Consider the following 22,510-nt stretch of genomic DNA (forward strand, 5'->3'; position numbering starts at 1 on the left):
TTCTAAGCACTGCCGTTTGAGCATAAAGAACATGCTATAGCGCAGGAGAGAGGATGTTTTTTTATCAGATTATATGTTATCTACATATTTAGGTCACACCAGCTGAATGTTTTATCTTTGCATTTTAACAGTAACTCCTGCGCCCTTTTGTTTTAGAATTAATATGTATCTTACGTCCAGAGTAATAAGTGCAATTTCACCATTTTGGGCTAGATTACAAGTGGAGCGCTATTTAGCACTTTCGCTATAGTGCTAATTGCGCTAGAAGTAAACTTTTGCGCTTCAGGTTATGCTGGTTTTACGAGATGAAAGTAAAAAGTTGTTGTGTTCATTCTAACCCGATGTGCGCAAAAAAAATGAGCTTACAATATTGTGCGCACGATAACCTATTCCCCCATATAAGTCAATGGAGAAAAAAAAAGTGGAAAAAAACCACCCCTATCACGCGCACATCCGATCGCATTCATGTGCGCTAAACCAACATGAAAATATAAATGTTTCACATTCCAATGTTCTGCACATTGCTGAATATATTCTATTTATTCATAAATACATATTTATATATATATATATATATATATATATATATATATATATTTATAAATACATATGTACACCTATAAAGATACATATATATATACATATATATACATATGTACACATATAAAGATACATATATATATATACATATATATACATATGTACACATATAAAGATACATATATATATATATATATATATATATATGTACACATATAAAGATATATATATATATATAAATACATATGCACACATATAAAGATACATATATATATATAAATACATATGTACACATATAAAGATACATGTATATATATATATATATATATATAAATACATATGTACACATAAAGATACATATATATAAATACATATGTACACATATAAAAATACATATATATATATAGAAATACATATGTACACATATAAAGATATATATATATATATATATATATATATATATATATATAGAAATACATATGTACACATATGTACACATATAAAGATACATACATATATATATATAAATACATATGTACACATATAAAGATACATACATATATATATATAAATACATATGTACACATATAAAGATACATATATATATAAATACATATGTACACATATAAAGATACATACAAATATATATATATATATATATATATATATATATATATATATATATATATATATATATATATATATATATAGAAAGATTCATTTTCAAAAATACAACTGAAATATATTTTGAAATCCCCTCTTTTAGATAGAACAAAGGAAAATAAAAATAGTACTATGTCATTTTAAAGTCAGACATATCCAAATACCAAAGAAATATACTACCAGCTGAAAATAATGGTTTACTTTGTGGAATACATTTGCTTTATTTGTTTTTAAACAAGATAAATGAAATCTCAAAATACACATCACGTATTTCATATTTTCCTTTCCAGTTCCTGAATGACACATAAACACCTTTACCATGAAATTTATATTTACTGTTTGTTGGGGCACTTCTTTTTTTTATTGTCTGTTCTAAATATATAACAAGTAAAAAAACAAAAAACTGAGGACTTTTTAAACTGCCCTATTAAATATGATTTATCTTGGTTTAGTGTTTTATACAAGAGACAGTGTAGAGTCCCAGGTGTTTAGCAAGCATTTAAACGAGTATGTTCTAAAGATCAAAAAAATTATTTCCTACATAAAAAAGCTGGCAATATCAAGAATAAAATTCATACTTGCTATGTCACAGCACAAGCCGGCATTAGCAAACTTTATCTTGTTTTTCTTCATTCGACAGTGGGAACTTGGCAACTTTAAAGAATTTAAATTCAAAGCAATGTACAAAATGGTAAAGCTGAGGGTTATGGGCTAGATTACAAGTGGAGCACTAATTTATCACGCATTACAAGTGGCTGGTTATTGCTACTACGAGCTTGCGGTTGCAATTAGCGCTTAGAAAATGAACCAGAGATTTATGGAAAAATAAAAGTAGCATTTTTTCGTCATAAAAAAATACTAGGCAGTGTTAAGGGGTTAAAGAATGGCGGGTGTGGGGTGTTAGAAAAAAAACCGCACTGAAAAGTGCCTTTACATTGCGGTCTATAGGGAACTGTGTGTTCCCAGAAAAAGTATATGTATATGCTTATACACTGTACATATATATTTATGTGTTAATATGTGTATATATATTTATATACATATATATTTGAAATTGCTGCCCATCGGTGCGCTACTTACCCAGTTCGCTGCTCTAAGGTTCTGTGCCGTGTCTGACGGCATCAGAACGAGGCTCCCATTGGAGCCTATAGAAGTGCATTCTTGTGAGCGTAATGCTTCCGTGCAATGCGAACACATCTAACTCGCAATACCAGTACACATTAGTGTGCGCTGGTATTACTCAGTTGAGCGCATATTATCACTTTAGCGTAAGCGATATTTTGCGCTCAACTCGTAATTTGACTCTAAGGGCTCCATGTACTAAGCCGTCAATTCATCCGTCATTGTAGACGCGGATAAACTCGCCGTTACTCGCCGCGGGCGAAATGGTGTCCGCTGTCGCTATGTACTAATATTCCCCCAATAAATAGACAAGTCTAGCCCGCCGCGAGCAGTTGCGGATTGTTGATAAATTTGACGCCTCGCTCGCCGCGACTAAGCTGATGGTACTTAACTTTCAGTTGAATTGTCTGGCCAATTATTAACACGTGACATGCAAGGTGTCACGAACATCATAGTAGTCGCGGGATATTTTGCTCCTATAAAAGTTCAACTTATCTAAACAACTTTATTATTGTTCAAAATTTTTTGAAGAGTGATAACAGAGCGTTATTTTTGTAATATTTATTTACAATTTGGATATGGCTTCATCTGGATCTGATAATATATAAATATTAATATAAAAATAATTATAAAGATTGACAACTAACAATACAAATTTAAATAGATTACTCTTTAATTACAGTCGACAAATTGGGCGCAATTTATGTACATGGAAATGAGAGACAAATTAGACGCCAGTTATGCTGTACGTACAATGCTGATATTACTGCCTTTTATATATGTCTAGACTGGCGTCTAGATTGACTTTCCTATTGTTTTGTACCTTGCCCGCCACCTAAAAGGTGGCGAGGCAAAAATAGCGAGGTGGGAGCGGAAATTGTAGCGAGCGGACAAATAGATTTTTTAGTACATTCGTTTTTTGGCGAGTTGGTGGTCAAATGTGTCTAATTACAGTGAAAAATGGAGCGGTAGCGAGGTTTGGCGGATAAGTACGCTCGCAATTTTAAAGATGCGAGTTTTAACATAATTGACGGCTTTGTACATATCAGTTTGCGAGTTTTGACGCGAGATTTGTTGCGGGTAGCTCGCTGACTGCTTAGTACATGGAGCCCTATATCGTTAAAATGTAAAATTATTAATGAAGCTGTAGAATTAAAAAAATATATATAAAATACAAATGATGTATTGTTAAAGCAAATAATAAAAATGTGCATGTAAGGGTTACTATATAGAATGTTTAACCCCTTAATGACCAGACCATTTTTCAATTTTCTTACCCTTAAGGACAAGGGCTATTTTTACATTTCTGCAGTGTTTGTGTTTAGTTGTAATTTTCCTCTTACTCATTTACTGTACCCACACATATTATATACTGTTAAATGGACTTTCTAAAGATAGCATTATTTTAATCATATCTTATAATTTACTATAAAAATTTTTTTATAAAATATGAGGAAAAAATGGAAAAAAACACACTTTTTCCAACTTTGACCCCCAAAATCTGTTACACATCTACAACCACCAAAAAAAAAAACCCTGCTAAATATTTCTAAATTTTGTCCTGAGTTTAGAAATACCCAATGTTTACATGTTCTTTGCTTTTTTTGCAAGTTATAGGGCAATAAATACAAGTTGCACTTTGCTATTTCCAAACCACTTTTTTTCAAAATTAGCGCCAGTTACATTGGAACACTGATATCTTATAGGAATCCCTGAATATCCCTTGACATGTATATTTTTTTTTTTTAGAAGACAACCCAAAGTATTGATCTAGGCCCATTTTGGTATATTTCATGCCACCATTTCACCGCCAAATGCGATCAAATAAAAAAAAATTGTTCACTTTTTCACAAATTTTTTCACAAACTTTCGGTTTCTCACTGAAATTATTTACAAACAACTTGTGCAATTATGGCATAAATGGTTGTAAATGCTTCTCTGGGATCCCCTTTGTTCAGAAATAGCAGACATATATGGATTTGGCGTTGCTTTTTGGTAATTAGAAGGCCGATTAATGCCGCTGTGCACCTCACGTGTATTATGCCCAGCAGTGAAGGGGTTAATTAGGGAGCTTGTAGGGTTAATTTTAGCTTTAGTGTAGTAGACAACCCATAGTATTGATATAGGCCCATTTTGGTATATTTCATGCCACCATTTCACTGCCAAATGCTATCAAATTTAAAAAAAACATTACATTTTTCACAATTTTATGTTTCTCACTGAAATTATTTACATACAGATTGTGCAATTATGGCACAAGTGGTTGTAAATGCTTCTCTGGGATCCCCTTTGTTCAGAAATTGCAGACATATATAGCTTTGGCGTTGCTTTTTGGTAATTAGAAAGCCGCTAAATGCCACTGCGCATCACACGTGTATTATGTCTAGTAGTGAAAGGGTTAATTAGGGAGCTTGCAGGGTTAATTTTAGATTTAGTGTAGGGATCAGCCTCCCACCTGACACATCAGACCCCCTGAACCCTCCCAAACAGCTCTCTTCCCTCCCCCACCCCACAATTGTGCCCGCCATCTTAAGTACTGGCAGAAAGTCTGCCAGTACTAAAATAAAAGTTTTTTTTTTTTTTTTAATTATTCTGCTGTGTAGGATCCCCCCTTAGCCCCCAACCTCCCTGATCCCCCCAAACAGCTCTCTAACCCTCCCCCTCTACCTTATTGGGAGTCATCTTGGGTACTGGCAGCTGTCTACCAGTGCCCAGTTTACAATAAATTTGTTTTTTTTTAATTTTTTTTAATTTTTTCTGTAGTGTAGCTTCCCCCCCAAAGACCAACCCCCCACCCCCTCCCAGATCCCTTAAATGTTTTATATTTCCAATTCCCACCCCCCTTTCTCCCACTTAATATGGACACAATTTTCCATAGTGTAGTGGTTCCCCCCACTCCCGCCCCATGCAAGCGCCCACCCAACCCGGCGACCCCACCCACCTCTTGACGCTAGATCGCATCGATGGCCTCTCACCCGCCTTCCCACATCGGCTCCCACCCACCAATGATTGCGGACATCGATGTCCGATGCAGAGAGGGCCACATAGTGACTCTCTCTGCATCGGATGGCTAAGTATTGTTATTGCAGGATGCCTCGATATCGAGGCATCACTGCACTAACAGGAAAGCGGCTGGAAGCGATCAGGATCGCTTACAGTGCTCGTTTTACCGGGGGACGGACAATTTTTGAGTGACGTACCTGGTACGTCCATTGTCATTAAGGGGTTAAATGGACAGTCTACGCAAAATTAAACTTTTATGATTCACATAGGGCATGCAATTTTAAACAAGTTTCCAGTTTACTTTTATCATCAAATTTGCTTTGTTATCTTAGTATTCTTTGTTAAAAGCTAAACCTAGGTAGTCTCATATGCTAATTTCTAAGCCCTTGAAGGCTGCCTCTTAGCTCAGTGCTTTTTGACATTTTTCACAGTTAGACAGTGCTAGTTCATGTGTGCCATATAGATAACATTGTGCTCACTCCCGTGGAGATACCTAGGGGTCAGCACAAGACTGGCTAAAATAGATGTCTGTCAAAAGAACTGAGATAAGGGGACAGTTTGCAGAGGCTTAGATACAAGGTAATCACAGAACCGTGTTGGTGGTGCAAAACTGGCGAATGGGTAATAAAGGGATTATCTATCTTTTTAAACAATAAAAATTCTGGAGTAGACTGTCCCTTTAATGTTTAATATACTGTATGTTTGAGCATTTGTGTACATTAGCATTAATATCGATGGGATTTTTTTGGTAGTTCTATAAGTTTTTCAACTGGGCTATAATGTACTAAGCCCATTGGTGCATTTAATAGCTACTCCCAAAAGACCCAGCCCTACACGCTAAACCAATCCTGCCCTGTGCTCTTTTTTTCAAACTCACGCTATATATTTCTCAGAACAGGGATTTTATCCCCTCAGCTGCCAGTAATACACTGAGAAATGATTTCAACTCTTTATGCCAGTAACACACATATCTCTGAGCTTGTCCACTTAGCTGTTTGTAACTCAAACAGAAAATGGCACATGGATCAATTAATTTAACTGTTTCATCTGGCCAAAACACACCTAATCCCAATCAAAATTAGATTCTTACACCCATGAGACCTCTTACTTAAAAGAGGAAAAATGCATCTTTCAACTGTTGGTTCACTTGACCTAACTTTCCTAATCGGTTCAATAATGGGCCTAGAGTGAAACTATGGAACTGCTCTCCTAAAATATCACTTTTGAACGGGGATACTATGATCATCTAGATATCATGTGCTTGATGTAAATATTGCATATTTTTTAACCACTCTACACCAGTTTTAGAGCAATTAAAGGGAAATTAACTAAATTTAAGTATATTTCTCATAAAAAGGATATCCATACAGCCATGAGATTCCAAAAAAACCCATAATATGGCAGCATAGATATAATATGGTTGATGATTCTTTAAGCCAGTAGTAGCTAAGTTCAGATAAATAAGATAGATTGTTTGAGGAGACCACATCACCATGTAGAAATTGTTCCAGGGGGTAGCTAGAGAAACATTAAAATGTCCCAAAAATTATAGCAATTATCAGTGACAACAGATATACTAGGGGAAAACTGCTTGTTCCCCCTCTTGCCCCTCCCCCAAGGACCCAAGTGCACCACCCGCTCTATCACAAATAAACCAACATACAGTTAAAACCTCAAATTATAAGGAGTAAAGTCTATTTTCTTCAAGCAATTGGTCACATTGCATGACACTAGGTTATCATATTACTGATATAAGAATGCCAGCTTGCTTTCTTTTATATATTTGTTTTAGAGTTACAAAATATAGGTGGGTTTTAAAACTATAAATATACTTATTATTTGTTTGTGTTTGGGACATTTAATTGTAATGGTTTGGCTTGTTTATGCATCCTAAAACTTAAATAAATTTAAAGAGACGGTGAACACCTTGTAAATACAAGACATTTCTTTTGTCTAGATATAGAACAGCATATTAGCCACGGCTAAACATTTTAAAATCAAAGTAGCATCCTGTTTGCTGCATTTGTTTTTAAATAGCCAAACTGCAACCACCATTTTCTTTATTTGAAAGATCAAATTCAGGCTTTAGTCTATACACAGCTGTGTTGTTAGTATAAAGTTCATTATTTTGCATGTCTTATCTGTTAAAGCCAATTAGGGAAAACTATGTAGCAGGCTTAGCCTTGATAAATCTGCAGATGGGTTTTTCCAGGCCTGAGAATTAGAAAAGCCTCACATTTCAGAGCTAAATTATATGAAAAATTTGAATATAAATAATGAAAGTATACTGTGAAAATATTTTACTGCGCATAAATAAAGATTTTATATGAAAATTTCAAGTTGTTTACTGTCCATTTAAATAAACAAATCTGGTATTCGGTCACGATAAGGGACTCATATCTGTCATTATAGTTTTTTTTTATCAGAAACTGTGTTTTTCTCTATTTGTCTTTTTTATGTTAAATAATGAAACTATACATGTTTTAGAGACTCAAAAATACCTCTGTAAGTGATGTACCTAATTCGAATTGGGACCTGTGTAAAGGTGGCCCTCGGTTTACAACGGTTCAATTTGCACCGTTTCAGAATAACAACCTTTTTTCAGTCATGTGACTGCTATTGAAAAGCATTGAGAAGCAGTGCATTGATTAAAATAGCCAGTAGGTGGAGCGGTCCGCTTGTGTTGCAGCAAAGATATGCAAGCCAAGCAAGCTGAAATTAATCAGTTTAACGAGACCTGAGCTATTGAGCAGCTTGCAAAGGAACAAGATCTTCCTGTCTATAAATCAGTCCAGATTGGAATGCATAGAAAGAACTGTTTGCAGAAAAATGCAAGTAAAGTCTGTGTTTTGTGATTATTTTATTAGGTTTATAATGCTGTTTAGCAAATGTTTTAGTTCATTTAACTTAGTTTAATTATATATTCTGTGTTGTGTGATTATTTTATTAGGTTTATAATGCTGTTTAGCATTTAAAGTCTTCATTTCAAAGCTTTAAAAATAATGTATTAGGTGTTACTTATGACAATTTTGAGAGGGGCCTGGAACCTAACTCCCTCATTTCCCATTGACTTACATTATAAACTGGGTTTCAATTTACAATGGTTTCGATTTACAACCATTCCTTCTGGAACCTAACCCCGGCGTAAACTGAGGGCTACCTGTATTGCTATTGGTGCTATTTCATAAGGCCCAGTCCTATACCTTCCTCCTTTCCTATTCCACCATGTAAAAGATTGTTCCAGACCTTCCCACTTACTCCCTGTGATCCCTCCTCCACATCACCAAAACCAGACACTTAGCTCTAGATTACAAGTGGAGCACCATTGTATAGGTTTGGAACATTATTGCTGCAACTCCACTTTGCATATCTGTTATTACAAATTGTTGGTTAAAATGCTTAACCAAAAGACTTTAACATACCTGATACATATGTAGTGCACCCTATGCTTCCGATGGATATCGCAAACTGGTAGTATCATACTCACAGCACTTGTATTACAAGTTGTCAGATACGTATTGTGTTTGTGCGCTATACATTCTTATTTACACTTTTGAAAATCTGGTATTAACTTTTAGCACTTGCTATTGTGCATTCACATACTCCTTAAATGCTATAGAAATAAATAAAATTTAAAAAAAAATCCACTTCCTGAATGGAATTTTGTGCTCAATCGACTTTGCGCATTCACCTTATCTGAGAAATAAATTTAGTATGGGCACTTATAGAAATCTATTACCTGAGGAATATTGTGCATCTAGCTGGACAGATAGCTCAGCATGCTAAGGCACTGTGGCTAAACTCTGTAGCAACCCAAGGGTTTCAGGTTCGATCCCTGGCAAGGTCCACTTAGCTTTCATCCTTCCGAGATCGATAAAATGAGCAACGCCTTGAGACCCTTACGGGGCATTAGCCGTGCTTTACAAGTACCCCATACATACATCTACACAATCCAACATGAGTACTGTAGTATGCAACATATTATTATGATAACGCTCAGTACCGCTTACATTTTTGCTTTCCAATTATAATCTAGAATTTAGATTACACAAATTACATAGATTTGCCTTCACGGTTGCATAAACTCCACCCCTGACTTCCCAGACTCCGCCCCTTTCTATTCCTAATATCCAAGATCAAATTTTTGAGAACCATGCTGTGTTTTTTTATTCCTTTATTATTATTTCACCCGTTAATAAGAAATGTTGTCTTTTTGTCTTCCAGGAGCAGAGTTTAGCAGAAAGCTTCACGCTGTTCACTGAATATTGTTTTTTGCTATTGAAAAAATTAAGGGACACCTTTCCTGTTCTGAACACAACTATCATTAGCCGGTTGGAATTCATGCTACGGTAAGACGCAAAGAAAAAGGTCACATTAGGTCATTGCAAAATGATATTTCCAATGCAAGACTTTTTAATTAGTTTTAACTTTCTCGCTCTGTCACAGGTGTCTCAGTCAGATTCACAACATGCAATCTTTCAAAATGGTGTGTCCCTTTCACAACGAGCTGCATCTGGAGATCGCAGCTGTTATAAAGGTATTGTAATCAATGGTATATATGTGTTTCTTTTGTAGAGGTTTGTACTTTAATGTTTGTTAGGATTTATTTCTAGAGACCAATTAGTTAATGAACACTGGCAGGTGGTTAAAGCTTCTAAATTCTGTTGCTCTAGGTTCTAGCGTCCCTTATTAGATGCAGTTTTCAGATACACATAACTTTTTTAATGTTTCTCTGAAACCGGCTGACTCCAGATTAGGTTGCCAGTTTTTACTAATTAGTATGGTAGGGTTTTGTTTTTTTTAGATATCAAATTATAAAAAAAGGAAATATTTCCCATAGTTCTTCATTTTAGTGAAACCAGTTGAGGAGCTATACATGAAGAATAGATGTCTTCCAGCCTGAAAAATAATAGATTGAGTAAAAAAAAATATTTAAAGGGATGTGAAACCCAACATTTTTCATTTATGATTCAGATTAAAAGGTGTGCACGGGTGAAAAAAATTTGGTTTGTCCGAATCTTTTGGAACAAATATTTGGAAAATGAAGTTTTCCGAATATTCGTTTGCTGTGCTATTTGGTATTTGTTTTGTTTTAAATAAATACTGAATATTCGTTGAACATTTATATTAGTTTTTTTTTTTTTTTAAACTAATGTAAATGTCTCTTTGCCACAAGTGGAAAAGTTTACCTGTAACATCTTCAGAGCCCTGGGCGTGCTAATTCATAAAATAAAAATGTGAGGTTTCATGCCCTTTAATTGCAAAAATTAGAAGGTTCCATAAAACCCTGCTTGTACACTTATGTACTTAAACATTTTGAGCTTAAAGGGACATGAAACATACATTTTTTCTTTCATAATTCAGAAAAAGATACTAAAAAAAAAAACATTTCCAATGTACTTCTATTATCAGATTCTCTTTGTCCTCATGATATTCTTTGTTGAAGAAAATACCTAGGTAGGTAGCATGCATGTGTGGGGAACAATAAAGCACAGATTTGCAAAAATGCTTTTGAGCACTAGGTGGCAGTGGTGTTTGCACAATGTATAACATAAAATATAAAAAATTTCTTTCGTGATTCAGATAGAGCATGCAATTTTTTTAAAAAATATTTATTTTCATATCAGCAACCATATTACAACAACGGGGTTTATTCAGAATATATACAACGACAAAACAAAACCAAAATATGTTTAGGTCCTTTTGAACCTCCTAAATCAAAAGAAAAATGATCCGCAAGAGATCAGGTTGCTGATTTTTTTTTTTATATTATCCGCCCAAGCCTACCCACTACTTTGGGAGGCCTGGGTACGGCAAAGAAAAAAGGAAAAAGAAAAAAACACACAATAACAAAAAAACAATAAAACTAAGGAGGGAGAAGAAAAAAAAATTAATTAAAAAAAAAAGGGGGAAAGACAGGTAAAACCCCATAGATAAAAAAATTTCTCCCTCTCCTCCTTCCCCCTCCTCTACCACAGTTCTAGCTGTATCAATTCAGAGTTTCTAAAGGGAAAGATTAGACTCTCTATCTCATTTGCTGGGTAGCTTTTAATGAAAGCTGACCATTTCTTAAAAAATAATTTTATGTCCTTCTCATTATTCAGACCAACATCTCTTTGTTCTAGAATACATTGCTTTTTAAGGCAATTTTTTACTTCCAGCAACACTGGAGTTCTATGGTTTTTCCAATTTTTAAATATTAGGTATCTGACTGCGAGGATTGTGAGAGTTACTAGTTTTTCCTGAGGTTGTTGCCCTTCCCCCTGGATCAGACAGAACACAATTTGCACAAGTGTAAGAACCAGAGGGGATATACCAAGTATATTATTGAGCCAGTATCGGATCTTTTGCCATAATTGGCTAATTTTCGGGCAGCTCCATATCATATGTTTAAGATCTGCAGCCGGGAATGCGCATTTTGGGCATTTATTAAAGTTCAGGTTGTGAAGTTTATATCCCTTTTCAGGGGTAAAATATGCTTTATGTAATATTTTAATATGTGCCTCTCTCCACGTAGCAGAGAGTGTGGCTTGAAAAACTTTATTTATAGATTTTTGAATAAACTGTGAGTCTATGCTATTTGGGACAGTTAGGCTATTCCACTCAGAGGCCATCTGCTCCAATATAGGTGTTCCCTTGACTCCGATCAGAGAAAGATAACAGTCAGATATTGAGGTATAACCAGTTCTAGCTAGTGTAAGCCAATTTTCCCATTTACCTAAACCCCAGTCCCAGCCCATCTCTCCTATCAGGTCTGTGATGTAGTGCCTTAATTGTAGATATGCTAAAAATTTATTATTCTCTAACTTAAATTCGTTTTTTAATTCCTCAAATGATTTTATACATTTTGTCTCTAAGTTGAGAAGTTGTTGCACTGTTTTTAAATCTAATTCGTGCCATTTAGCGAATACTGTCGAGTTCATTCCTGGATGAAACTCAGGGTTCCCTCTTATTGGGAGGTACTGTGAAGCCTTACTGTTAACTTTTACCTGGTTGGCTATCTTCCACCATGCTTTAATGGGATTAAGGATAGTTTTACGTTTCTTGATTGCATTAGGTAAGAGTTTTGGTAAACAGTGAATCAGTCCTGTTAGATGGAAAGGGAGACAGATGCTTTCATCTAGTAGGGTATTAGTTACATAATTTTTAGTGGATATCCAATCTGTTACTGTTCGCGCTAGAAATGCTAAGTTATAGGATCTTATATCTGGGAGAGCCAATCCTCCGTGTTCCCTTCCTACTGAGAGCTTGGAGATTGATATCCTGCATCTCTTCCCTTGCCATAGGAAATTTCTAACTGCCGAGTTAAGTCGAATATCTTTTTCATATATAAATAAGGGGGTATTTTGCAGCACGTACAAAAGTTTAGGGAGGAGAACCATCTTGTATAATGCAATTCTCCTAGATAGAGAGATTGGTAAACTAAACCAGGTTTTCAACTTCTCATATATAGTTGACAGTATTGCTGATATATTAAGTTTGTACAGATCCGATGGATTAACTGGAACAGTAATACCTAGATATTTAAATGCTGTTGTTACTTCCTTAAATGGACAATTACTTAGTGAATCTGCATTCCTTCTTAGCCAGAAGATTTCTGACTTTGATGCATTTATTTTATAACCAGAAAAGGTTCCAAAGCTAGCTATTATATGCATCAATTTGGGAATGTTAGTCTTTGTATTTGCAATACAAAGAAGGATATCGTCTGCATGTAGTGCAATTTTTAATTCGTAATTAGATATTCTGACTCCTTGCAGAGACTGCCTTATCATGATTGCCAGGGGTTCTATGGCTATATCAAATAGGAGAGGGGACAGTGGGCACCCCTGCCTCGTGCCCCTCTGAATATCAACCGGTATAGATGTAAGATTATTAATTATTAGGTTTGTCCTAGATTGTTTATATAAGTTTTCTATAAAATTCCGGAACTTACCTGAGAATCCAAATTTATCCAGTGATGTGAAAATATGGGTAAAAAAGACTGAATCAAAAGCCTGTTCTGCATCAATTGCCACTATGGCGAGGTCAGGGGCATCCACTATCTCCTCCCCCTTGTTTAGCTTTTGAGAAAAATGTTCAGAGATTACCAACACTTCTCTAATTTTTGCAGCTGAATTACGGTTCTTCAGGAAACCTGCTTGATCTCTATGAATAATATATGCTAAACTATTTTGGAGTCTTTCTGCCAAAATTGAGGTCAAGATTTTATACTCTGTGTTCAGGAGGGCTATAGGACGGTACGACTCTCTTTGGGTTGGATCTTTACCTGGTTTCAAAATTAATGTTGTATAGGAGGCTGTGAAACTTACTGGGACCGATTTACCGTTGACATAAAAGTTATTGTAGATGTTACATAGGCAAGAAGCTACTTCCGGAGCTAAGATCTTATAGACCTCATTAGGCAGCCCATCTGGGCCTGCAGCTTTGTTAAGTGACAGCCTTGCAATCGTTTCATTTATTTCCTCCTCCGATATTGATTTATTTAGATTGGTTTTTAGATCTTCTGGGACTGTAGGGCAATTTAACTTACTCCAGAACTCTCTAGATTGCTCATTATCAGCCATTCTTATAGAATAGATATCATTATAATAATTTGTAAAACTCCTTACAATGTCTTCTGAATTTATATATACCTGCTCTTCTTGTTGTATTCTGTCTATCAGAGAGGGCTTTTTTTCTCCTTTCATTAGATTGGCAAGTAATTTGCCTGATTTATTACCGAAACGATACATTTTTGCCCGGAATCTAAGATCTTTTTGGGTTTCCAAAAGGAGTATTAGGGCATCTCTTTCCTTTTTAGCCTTAATATATTTAGCCCAGTTAAAGGGTGACTTTTTTAGGAGGAATCGATTATATGAGTTTACCACAAAATTAATGGCTTCTTTCTCTCTTTTCCTTAGGATCTTATTAATCTTGGCAGCGTATGCTTTTATTTCCCCTCTAATGACTGCTTTTGCAGCCCCCCAGAAGATTTCGGGTCTATCGATATAATCAATGTTAAATTGTGTATATTCTTTAAATTTATCCTTTATGTGTTTTTTAAATTTTACATCATTTACCAGATAATATGGAAACCTGAATCTCAGAGGGGCTTCCTTTGGGGTTTTAATTGAATCTCGATAGAAATTGGAGCATGATCTGAGATAACTATAGGGGTGATTTCTGGCTTTATTTTTCTTAAACAAAGTTTCTCATCAATTAAAAATAGGTCTATTCTAGAGAGTGTTTTGTGCGCTCTAGAAAGACAAGTGTATTCCCGGGAATCGGGATTATGTGCGCGCCATATATCTCTAACTGATAAGTTCTGATAAATGTTCTTGAATATTTTTGTTTCTAATTTGTCTTTTTTATTTTTAGGTTGTTTGCTGTTGTATCTCACTCTATCCAAGGGAGACTGTGGGGCCATATTGAAGTCTCCTCCCATGACCAGATAGCCCTCTGAGTGTAATAAGACCATAGATTGAATTAAATTCCAAAAGTCATAATCAAGCTCGTTGGGCGCATATAAATTTAATAATGTATATATTTGTTTAGATATTCGTACTTTCACCATTAAAAATCTCCCCTCTGGATCTCTCCTTGTTTGTAGCATCTCCGCCTCTACTCTCTTACCTATCAGTATTGCCACTCCCCTCTTTCTTCCAATACTAGGTGAGGCTTCCACCTCCTTAATCCAGGAGCCCTTGAGTTTCATTGTTTCTTCCATGCCCAAGTGTGTTTCTTGCAGAAACATTATGTCAGCTTGCATCTTGCGCATGTGAGAGACAATGGCTTTTCTTTTTATAGGAGTTGTTATTCCTCCTATATTCCAAGATATTATTTTAAACTTATCAGGAGAGTTTGTCATCTAGCTTTGGGAACTAATGGACTTTTGAGAGGAGTAGAAAGAGAGGGGAGAGGAGGAAGAAAGAGAGGGAAAGAGAGAAAAAAGGGGGGGGGGTAAGGGGGGCCTAGAAACTCAATTATATGAAAAGGGAGAGGAACCTGCCCTCTCTTTTCCCTTTTTTTTTCCCTCTAGCTTCAGAGGGGTTGCTCACCATTAACTGCAAGTTTATCATTGAGATCATAACGTGCCTTAAGAAAGATAACATACATTTCTACAATACTTTTACTCAAAAGAAATAGGAGTCACCTATATGGAGGGGGTTTCAACTTGCTTTTTCTAAGTCGGCTAGGAAGCTCTCTGTGTCTTTTACATTGTCGAAAGTATATGTATTCTCAGAGGTGGTAACTTTGAGTTTAGATGGGTAAGTTAGTACTGCCGTAAACCCTTTATAAATTAGATTTGTGCAGATAGGTGCAAGCTCTCTCCTTCTCAGGGAAGTCTCAGCCGAAAAATCCTGAAACATGTAAATTTTTACGCCCTCTACGCTAATAGGTTGTTTCTTCCTGTACTGTTGCATCATATTAGTTTTATCTAAATAGTTCAGAAATCGCGCTATCACTGGCCTAGGTCTGGGATTAGATTTATTGTCAGGCTGGGGTGGGCCTATTCTGTGGGCCCTTTCTATTATTATCTGTGAATCCGAGATACCAAGAGTTTGGGCTAAAGTATTGGTTATAAATAAAGATAGATTTTCTAATTTCTTTCCTTCCGGAATTCCAGTTATCCTAATGTTATTTCTCTGGGATCTATTTTCGGAGTCTTCTAATCTAGCCTGCATTTTTTGTAATTTCGCTTCTGTTTCTTTTAGTCTTGTATCGTGTTCTATTGAGAGATCTTCTAGATCTGAGACCCTTTGCTCTGCCTCTTGGAGTCTACTTGAGAACTGCCTAACTTCCTGAGATAGCATGGCAATATCTTGTTTTATTTCTGATGTTAGGGTATCAAATTTAGGCGACAAAGCTTCTGATATATTGAGAACCAAATTCTGCATGTTAAACATCTAATTTATTGGATTTAAGTTTGTTATGGAATGTGCCTCAGTGGCACTTTCTACAACTCCTTTAGACTTTTTATCTATAAGTTTACCTGCCATTCTTGAGGGAGAAGATTTAAGGGATGTGTTTAGGAATTTGTCCATATGTTAGTTGTGAAGAAAAGGAAAAGTTCAAAAGAAGGGGGGAAAAAAAAAAAAAAGAATCAAAAGAAGGGAGGGGAAAGAATAAAGGAAGGGAATATGGTGACAATTAGGGGGTAAGTGCAGATGTGAGAGAAAAATAGGGATGTGAGAAGGTGTACTAAAAAGTGAAAAAAAAATAAAAAATTGTGAGTGACCACAAAAAAGGGGCAAAAAAGAAAGAAAAGTGACTAAACTTAGTGTGATATGTGCAAAACGTGCATAGTACGATGGGGTGGAACCCCAATAATGGGACTTTGTGTTATTTTGAGGGTGTGCAATCAAGAATTGGCAGCTTTTAATGTCAATGTAAATAAGGTCTAAGCAGGATGTGTTTTTTTTCCTTTTTTTCCCTTCCCTGTTCTCTTTCTAACCTTCCTCCTCTTTATATTCTCTCCCTTATTTTTCTTGCTATCTTAAGGCTTGAGACTTCCTTTCTACTCAGCTTGTTAGTTCAATCTTACCCTAAATCGTTACTATACATATGATTCTGAGCCTGTTTTCTAGGGCAGTCCCTAAATTGATATATGACTTTACTTTAAATCAATAAGCAATACTTATATCACATGCATTTGTTAACCCATAATAAAAAATAAAAAAAAAACACTTAAATTATATAATCTATGTTCCTATGAAACGTCTATTAAATTTACTTTGTTATAATCTTTAGACTAAATACGGCAAACATGGACATAAAGAAACATTTTCATCTCTAACCTCTAGATGATAATATTGATATATAGGCTAATAATAATTAAGGTTTGAGAGCAATTACAATAGCACATATATCCCCTGACAGTCAATGTCCTCTTTGCCCCCTTAATCCTCTCATTCCTTTGGATAATTCCTTTCTCTTTTTTTCTATTGGTTTAATTAAAAGTGAAAAAAAGAACTAAGAGAGGGGATAGAAGTGTGGTTTTTACTCAGCAATATGTTCCTTTAGATACTTTGTTGTCTGCTGGTAACTTTTTGTTGCAATTCTTCTCTTTAGACCTTGTTATTATTAGGAATGTCTCTAATAGGTGATTTTCTCTTTATTATGTGTTCAAGAGGAAAGTTCCATAAAGTCTTTTTTATATTGTATGGAGAAAAATCTTTCCCCCTTCTTTAATTTTTTCCCTTTGTATGCTTGTCTCTGTAAGAATTACTCTATTATCCCCTTTTGTTAAAGTTTGACACGCTCATTTTTTTCCTTTTCCCCTCAAGCAACACTTTAGTGCATCTATTGTTTTCGGGGTTAATCTTGTACTCACCCTTCCCAGCTACTGTGTCCTTTAGGTAGTTGTCTAGCTTCCCGATGGCCTCCTAGTTGTTGATCTTCTTCCTTTCTACCAAGGGAGAGAGATAGCGCCTTGCAACTTGTATCCGTTGAAGTACAATCTGTCTTCGGCTGACCTCCTCCCACGCAGCATCGGTGGGGGAGGAGGGGATCCACCGTCGGTCCTCGCGTTAGGTCCCGGAACCAGGCCGGGCAAATGGATATAGGAGGAGAGAGCAAGAAAAAAACACTTGCCGCCCCTCTTACCCGGGCTCTCAGCGGAAGCACAAGTTCTCTCGTCGGACACCAGAGCAGTCGACTCCTGCAGACGCCTCCTCCCGCACAGCGCCTGCGGGGGAGGAGGTCTTTCACTCAGCTTCTTCAGCTATCCTCGGAGACTCTCACAGTGTAGCCAATCGTCCGCTGGCCAGGGCCAGAAGCTACAAATCCGTGGCCACCGGTTTCAACACTGAAGGGGAGGGTGAGTATTTAATGCGGTGGGAGAAAGCTTAACTTGACTCGGCGGCTTGATTTTGAGGCTTTGTCTTAAGCTTACCCTTTCAAGCTCTGCTTCCTGCGTTAGTGTAATATCTTCGGGGGGAAAAATTTAGAAAAATCCCTGCAGCTGCTTGTTGCAAATTAAAGACGTAAGTGGGATCATTCTTGTTCTTACGGTCTGTGCCGCCTATGACAGCGGTGTGAAGTCCAGGTAAGAGTATTAGTATCGGTGCATCCTAGACTCTTTCTATTTTTTCAGTCTCGCTTGAAGGGTTTGCAAATACCTCTGGGCTAGGTAGTCTCATACAGCGGGTTGGATTTCGCTGTGGATTCCGGCAGCGCATCTACTATGCTGGCCAGGTAGCAGCCCTTCACTTCAGGGCTTGGTGCATGGGAAACATCACCAGGTGCTAGAAGCTGGAGAACAAACGCTCAGCCACCTGTGCTAAGCTCCTCCTCCGGAAATCCTCCTCTAGAGCATGCAATTTTAAGCGACTTTCTAATTTACTCCTATTATCAATTTTTCTTCATTCTCTTGCTATCTTTATTTGAGAAAGAAGGCATCTAAGCTTTTTTATTGGTGGATTAATTTATCCACCAATCAGCAAGAACAACCCAGGTTGTTCACCAAAAATGGGCCGGCATCTAAACTTACATTCTTGTATTTCAAATAAAGATACCAAGAGAATGAAGAACATTTGATAATAGGAGTAAATTAGAAAGTTGCTTAAAATGTCATGCTCTATCTGAATCACGAAAGAAAAAAAATTGGGTTCAGTGTCCCTTTAAGCATTCTTGCAGAACTGCTGCCAAGCACACTCCTGAGCCTAACTACAGTACCTTCTTTTCAACAATGGATACCAAGACAATAAGTAGTTTTGAAAATGAAAGTAAACTGAAAAGAAAAATAATGAAATTGTATACTCTACCTGAATAAAAGAAACATTTTTGGTTTCACCTTCCTTTAATAAAACTAATAGTAATAGTATGTATAAATGATATACATCTATTTTACCCTTTCAACATCAAAACTACTCCATAGCATGTTGTTGTTGCGCTGATGAATATGGGATTATATTCAAAATGTAAAATTAAAATGCTTAAATTGTAACCAGCAGTGGCAGGTGTCCAGTATTTTTCTGGACGGATCACTATTTCAAGTGGCTGCCTAGTAAAATGAATGGGAAAAGCTGGACGCTTAAAGGACCACTCAATACAGTAGCATTGCATAATTATCAAGTGTATAATAAAAAGACAATGAGTTTCTGGGCCCCCTGTATCATGTGACAGACATCAGCCAATCACAGACTAGTATACTTATGCCCTGTGAACTTGGGAACATGCTCAGTAGGATCTTGATCCCCAAAAAGTGTGAATATAAAAAGAATGAAAAATGTAATAATGGAAGTGAATTGGAAAGTGTCTTAAAACTGCTGCTCTTTCAGAATCATAAAAGTTTAGTTTGACTGGAGTGTCCCTTTAAATATTTATTTATTTAAAGGGATAGAAAGGTCAAAATTGAAATGTGCATGGGCGCATTTCTCTTTGAAATAGAAACTTTCTTTTGATATACTTCCATTAGCAAAATTGCTTCTAGTAAAAGTTATTACTGATTTTCTACTGCAAATGCACATATCCTGTGAGGGCAGGGCCGTCTTTAATATTGATTGGACCCTTGGCAAACATTTTCTTGTTCCACCCAGAACAAGATAGGGCAAGGAGATGAAAGAGGCGTGGTTAGCAGCATGGGCTGGGTTACCGTATGTATGTAATTGCAGTTATTACACATGGGGTATAAGTGGGCGGGTTGCAATTTGTCCTATGGATTTGATTGGACATGAGACGAAAGTAGTACACATATACACGTACCAGTGCACATATATACATACCAGTACACATATATACATACCAGTACACATATATACATACCAGTGCACATATATACATACCAGTACACATATATACATATCAGTGCACATATATACATACCAGTAGACATATATACATACCAGTACACATATATACATACCAGTGCACATATATACATACCAGTACACATATATACATACCAGTACACATATATACATACCAGTGCACATATATACATACCAGTACACATATATACATGTCAGTGTACATATATACATACCAGTACACATATATACATACCAGTGCACATATATACATACCAGTACACATATATACATGCCAGTGCACATATATACATACCAGTACACATATATACATACCAGCGCACATATATACATACCAGTACATATATATACATGCCAGTGCACATATATACATACCAGTACACATATATACATAGCAGTGCACATATATACATACCAGTACACATATATACATACCAGTACACATATATACATACCAGTGCACATATATACATACCAGTACACATATATACATACCAGTGCACATATATACATACCAGTACACATATATACATACCAGTGCACATATATACATACCAGTACACATATATACATACCAGTACACATATATACATACCAGTGCACATATATACATACCAGTACACATATATACATACCAGTACACATATATACATACCAGAGCACATATATACATACCAGTGCACATATATACATACCAGTACACATATATACATACCAGAACACATATATACATACCAGTACACATATATACATACCAGTGCACATATATACATACCAGTACACATATATACATACCAGTGCACATATATACATACCAGTACACATATATACATACCAGTACACATATATACATACCAGTGCACATATATACATACAAGTACACATATATACATACCAGTACACATATATACATACCAGTGCACATATATACATACCAGTACACATATATACATACCAGTACACATATATACATACCAGTACACATATATACATACCAGTACACATATATGCATACCAGTGCACATATATACATACCAGTACACATATATACATACCAGTACACATATATACATACCAGTGCACATATATACATACCAGTACACATATATACATACCAGTACACATATATACATACCAGAGCACATATATACATACCAGTACACATATATACATACCAGTGCACATATATACATACCAGTACACATATATACATACCAGTGCACATATATAGATACCAGTACACATATATACATACCAGTACACATATATACATACCAGAGCACATATATACATACCAGTACACATATATACATACCAGTGCACATATATACATACCAGTACACATATATACATACCAGAACACATATATACATACCAGTGCACATATATACATACCAGTACACATATATACATACCAGTGCACATATATACATACCAGTACACATATATACATACCAGTACACATATATGCATACCAGTGCACATATATACATACCAGTACACATATATACATACCAGTACACATATATACATACCAGTACACATATATACATACCAGAGCACATATATACATACCAGTACACATATATACATACCAGTGCACATATATACATACCAGTACACATATATACATACCAGTGCACATATATAGATACCAGTACACATATATACATACCAGTACACATATATACATACCAGAGCACATATATACATACCAGTACACATATATACATACCAGTGCACATATATACATACCAGTACACATATATACATACCAGAACACATATATACATACCAGTGCACATATATACATACCAGTGCACATATATACATACCAGTGCACATATATACATACCAGTGCACATATATACATACCAGTACACATATATACATACCAGTACACATATATACATACCAGTGCACATATATAGACATGCATACACATAACTTCACACAAACCAGTTAGTGCACACAGGTATCACCATGCAGTATGTATTGATTAAATACATCACCTTACCCTTGCTTTCTCAGGTTTGCATCTTAGAATGTTTTATTATTATACAATTGCTTGCATAAACACATAAAAGCAAGCACTTTTACATTTAAAGGGACAGTAAAGCCAAAATTAAACTTTCATGACTCAAACAGAACTTTCAATTTTGAACAACTTTCTAATTTACTTTTGTGTGACTTACGTCTTCATAGAAGCAGCATACACACCACCGCCAGCTCTCTAAGCAGGAATAGTATTTTATCATTGGTGCACTGCCCTCACAGGATACGTTTGTGTACCAATAAAAACAGTGAATTCCATAGATCAGCATTATTTTTTTTATTATACAGCTTCATTCTATCCTTTCTGTCTAGGAATCCTCCTTTTTTACCCAGACAATATTTAAGTCTTCAGCAATATTTACAGTGAGCAGTGT

At 35.7% G+C, this 22,510-nt stretch overlaps 1 protein-coding gene across 1 annotated transcript in view; it reads left to right on the top strand.

The window, feature by feature from the left end:
- The window catches only part of BAIAP3 (BAI1 associated protein 3), a 537,315-nt gene that overhangs the window by 364,714 nt on the left and 150,091 nt on the right, over window positions 1-22,510 (top strand). The window contains exons 15-16 of the mRNA XM_053695302.1: window positions 9,553-9,677; window positions 9,775-9,865. Coding sequence (XP_053551277.1) covers window positions 9,553-9,677; window positions 9,775-9,865 — 216 coding nt within the window. The remainder of the gene's footprint in view (window positions 1-9,552; window positions 9,678-9,774; window positions 9,866-22,510) is intronic.

Source organism: Bombina bombina, chromosome 11, assembly GCF_027579735.1.
Source record: "Bombina bombina isolate aBomBom1 chromosome 11, aBomBom1.pri, whole genome shotgun sequence".
NCBI lineage: Eukaryota > Metazoa > Chordata > Amphibia > Anura > Bombinatoridae > Bombina > Bombina bombina.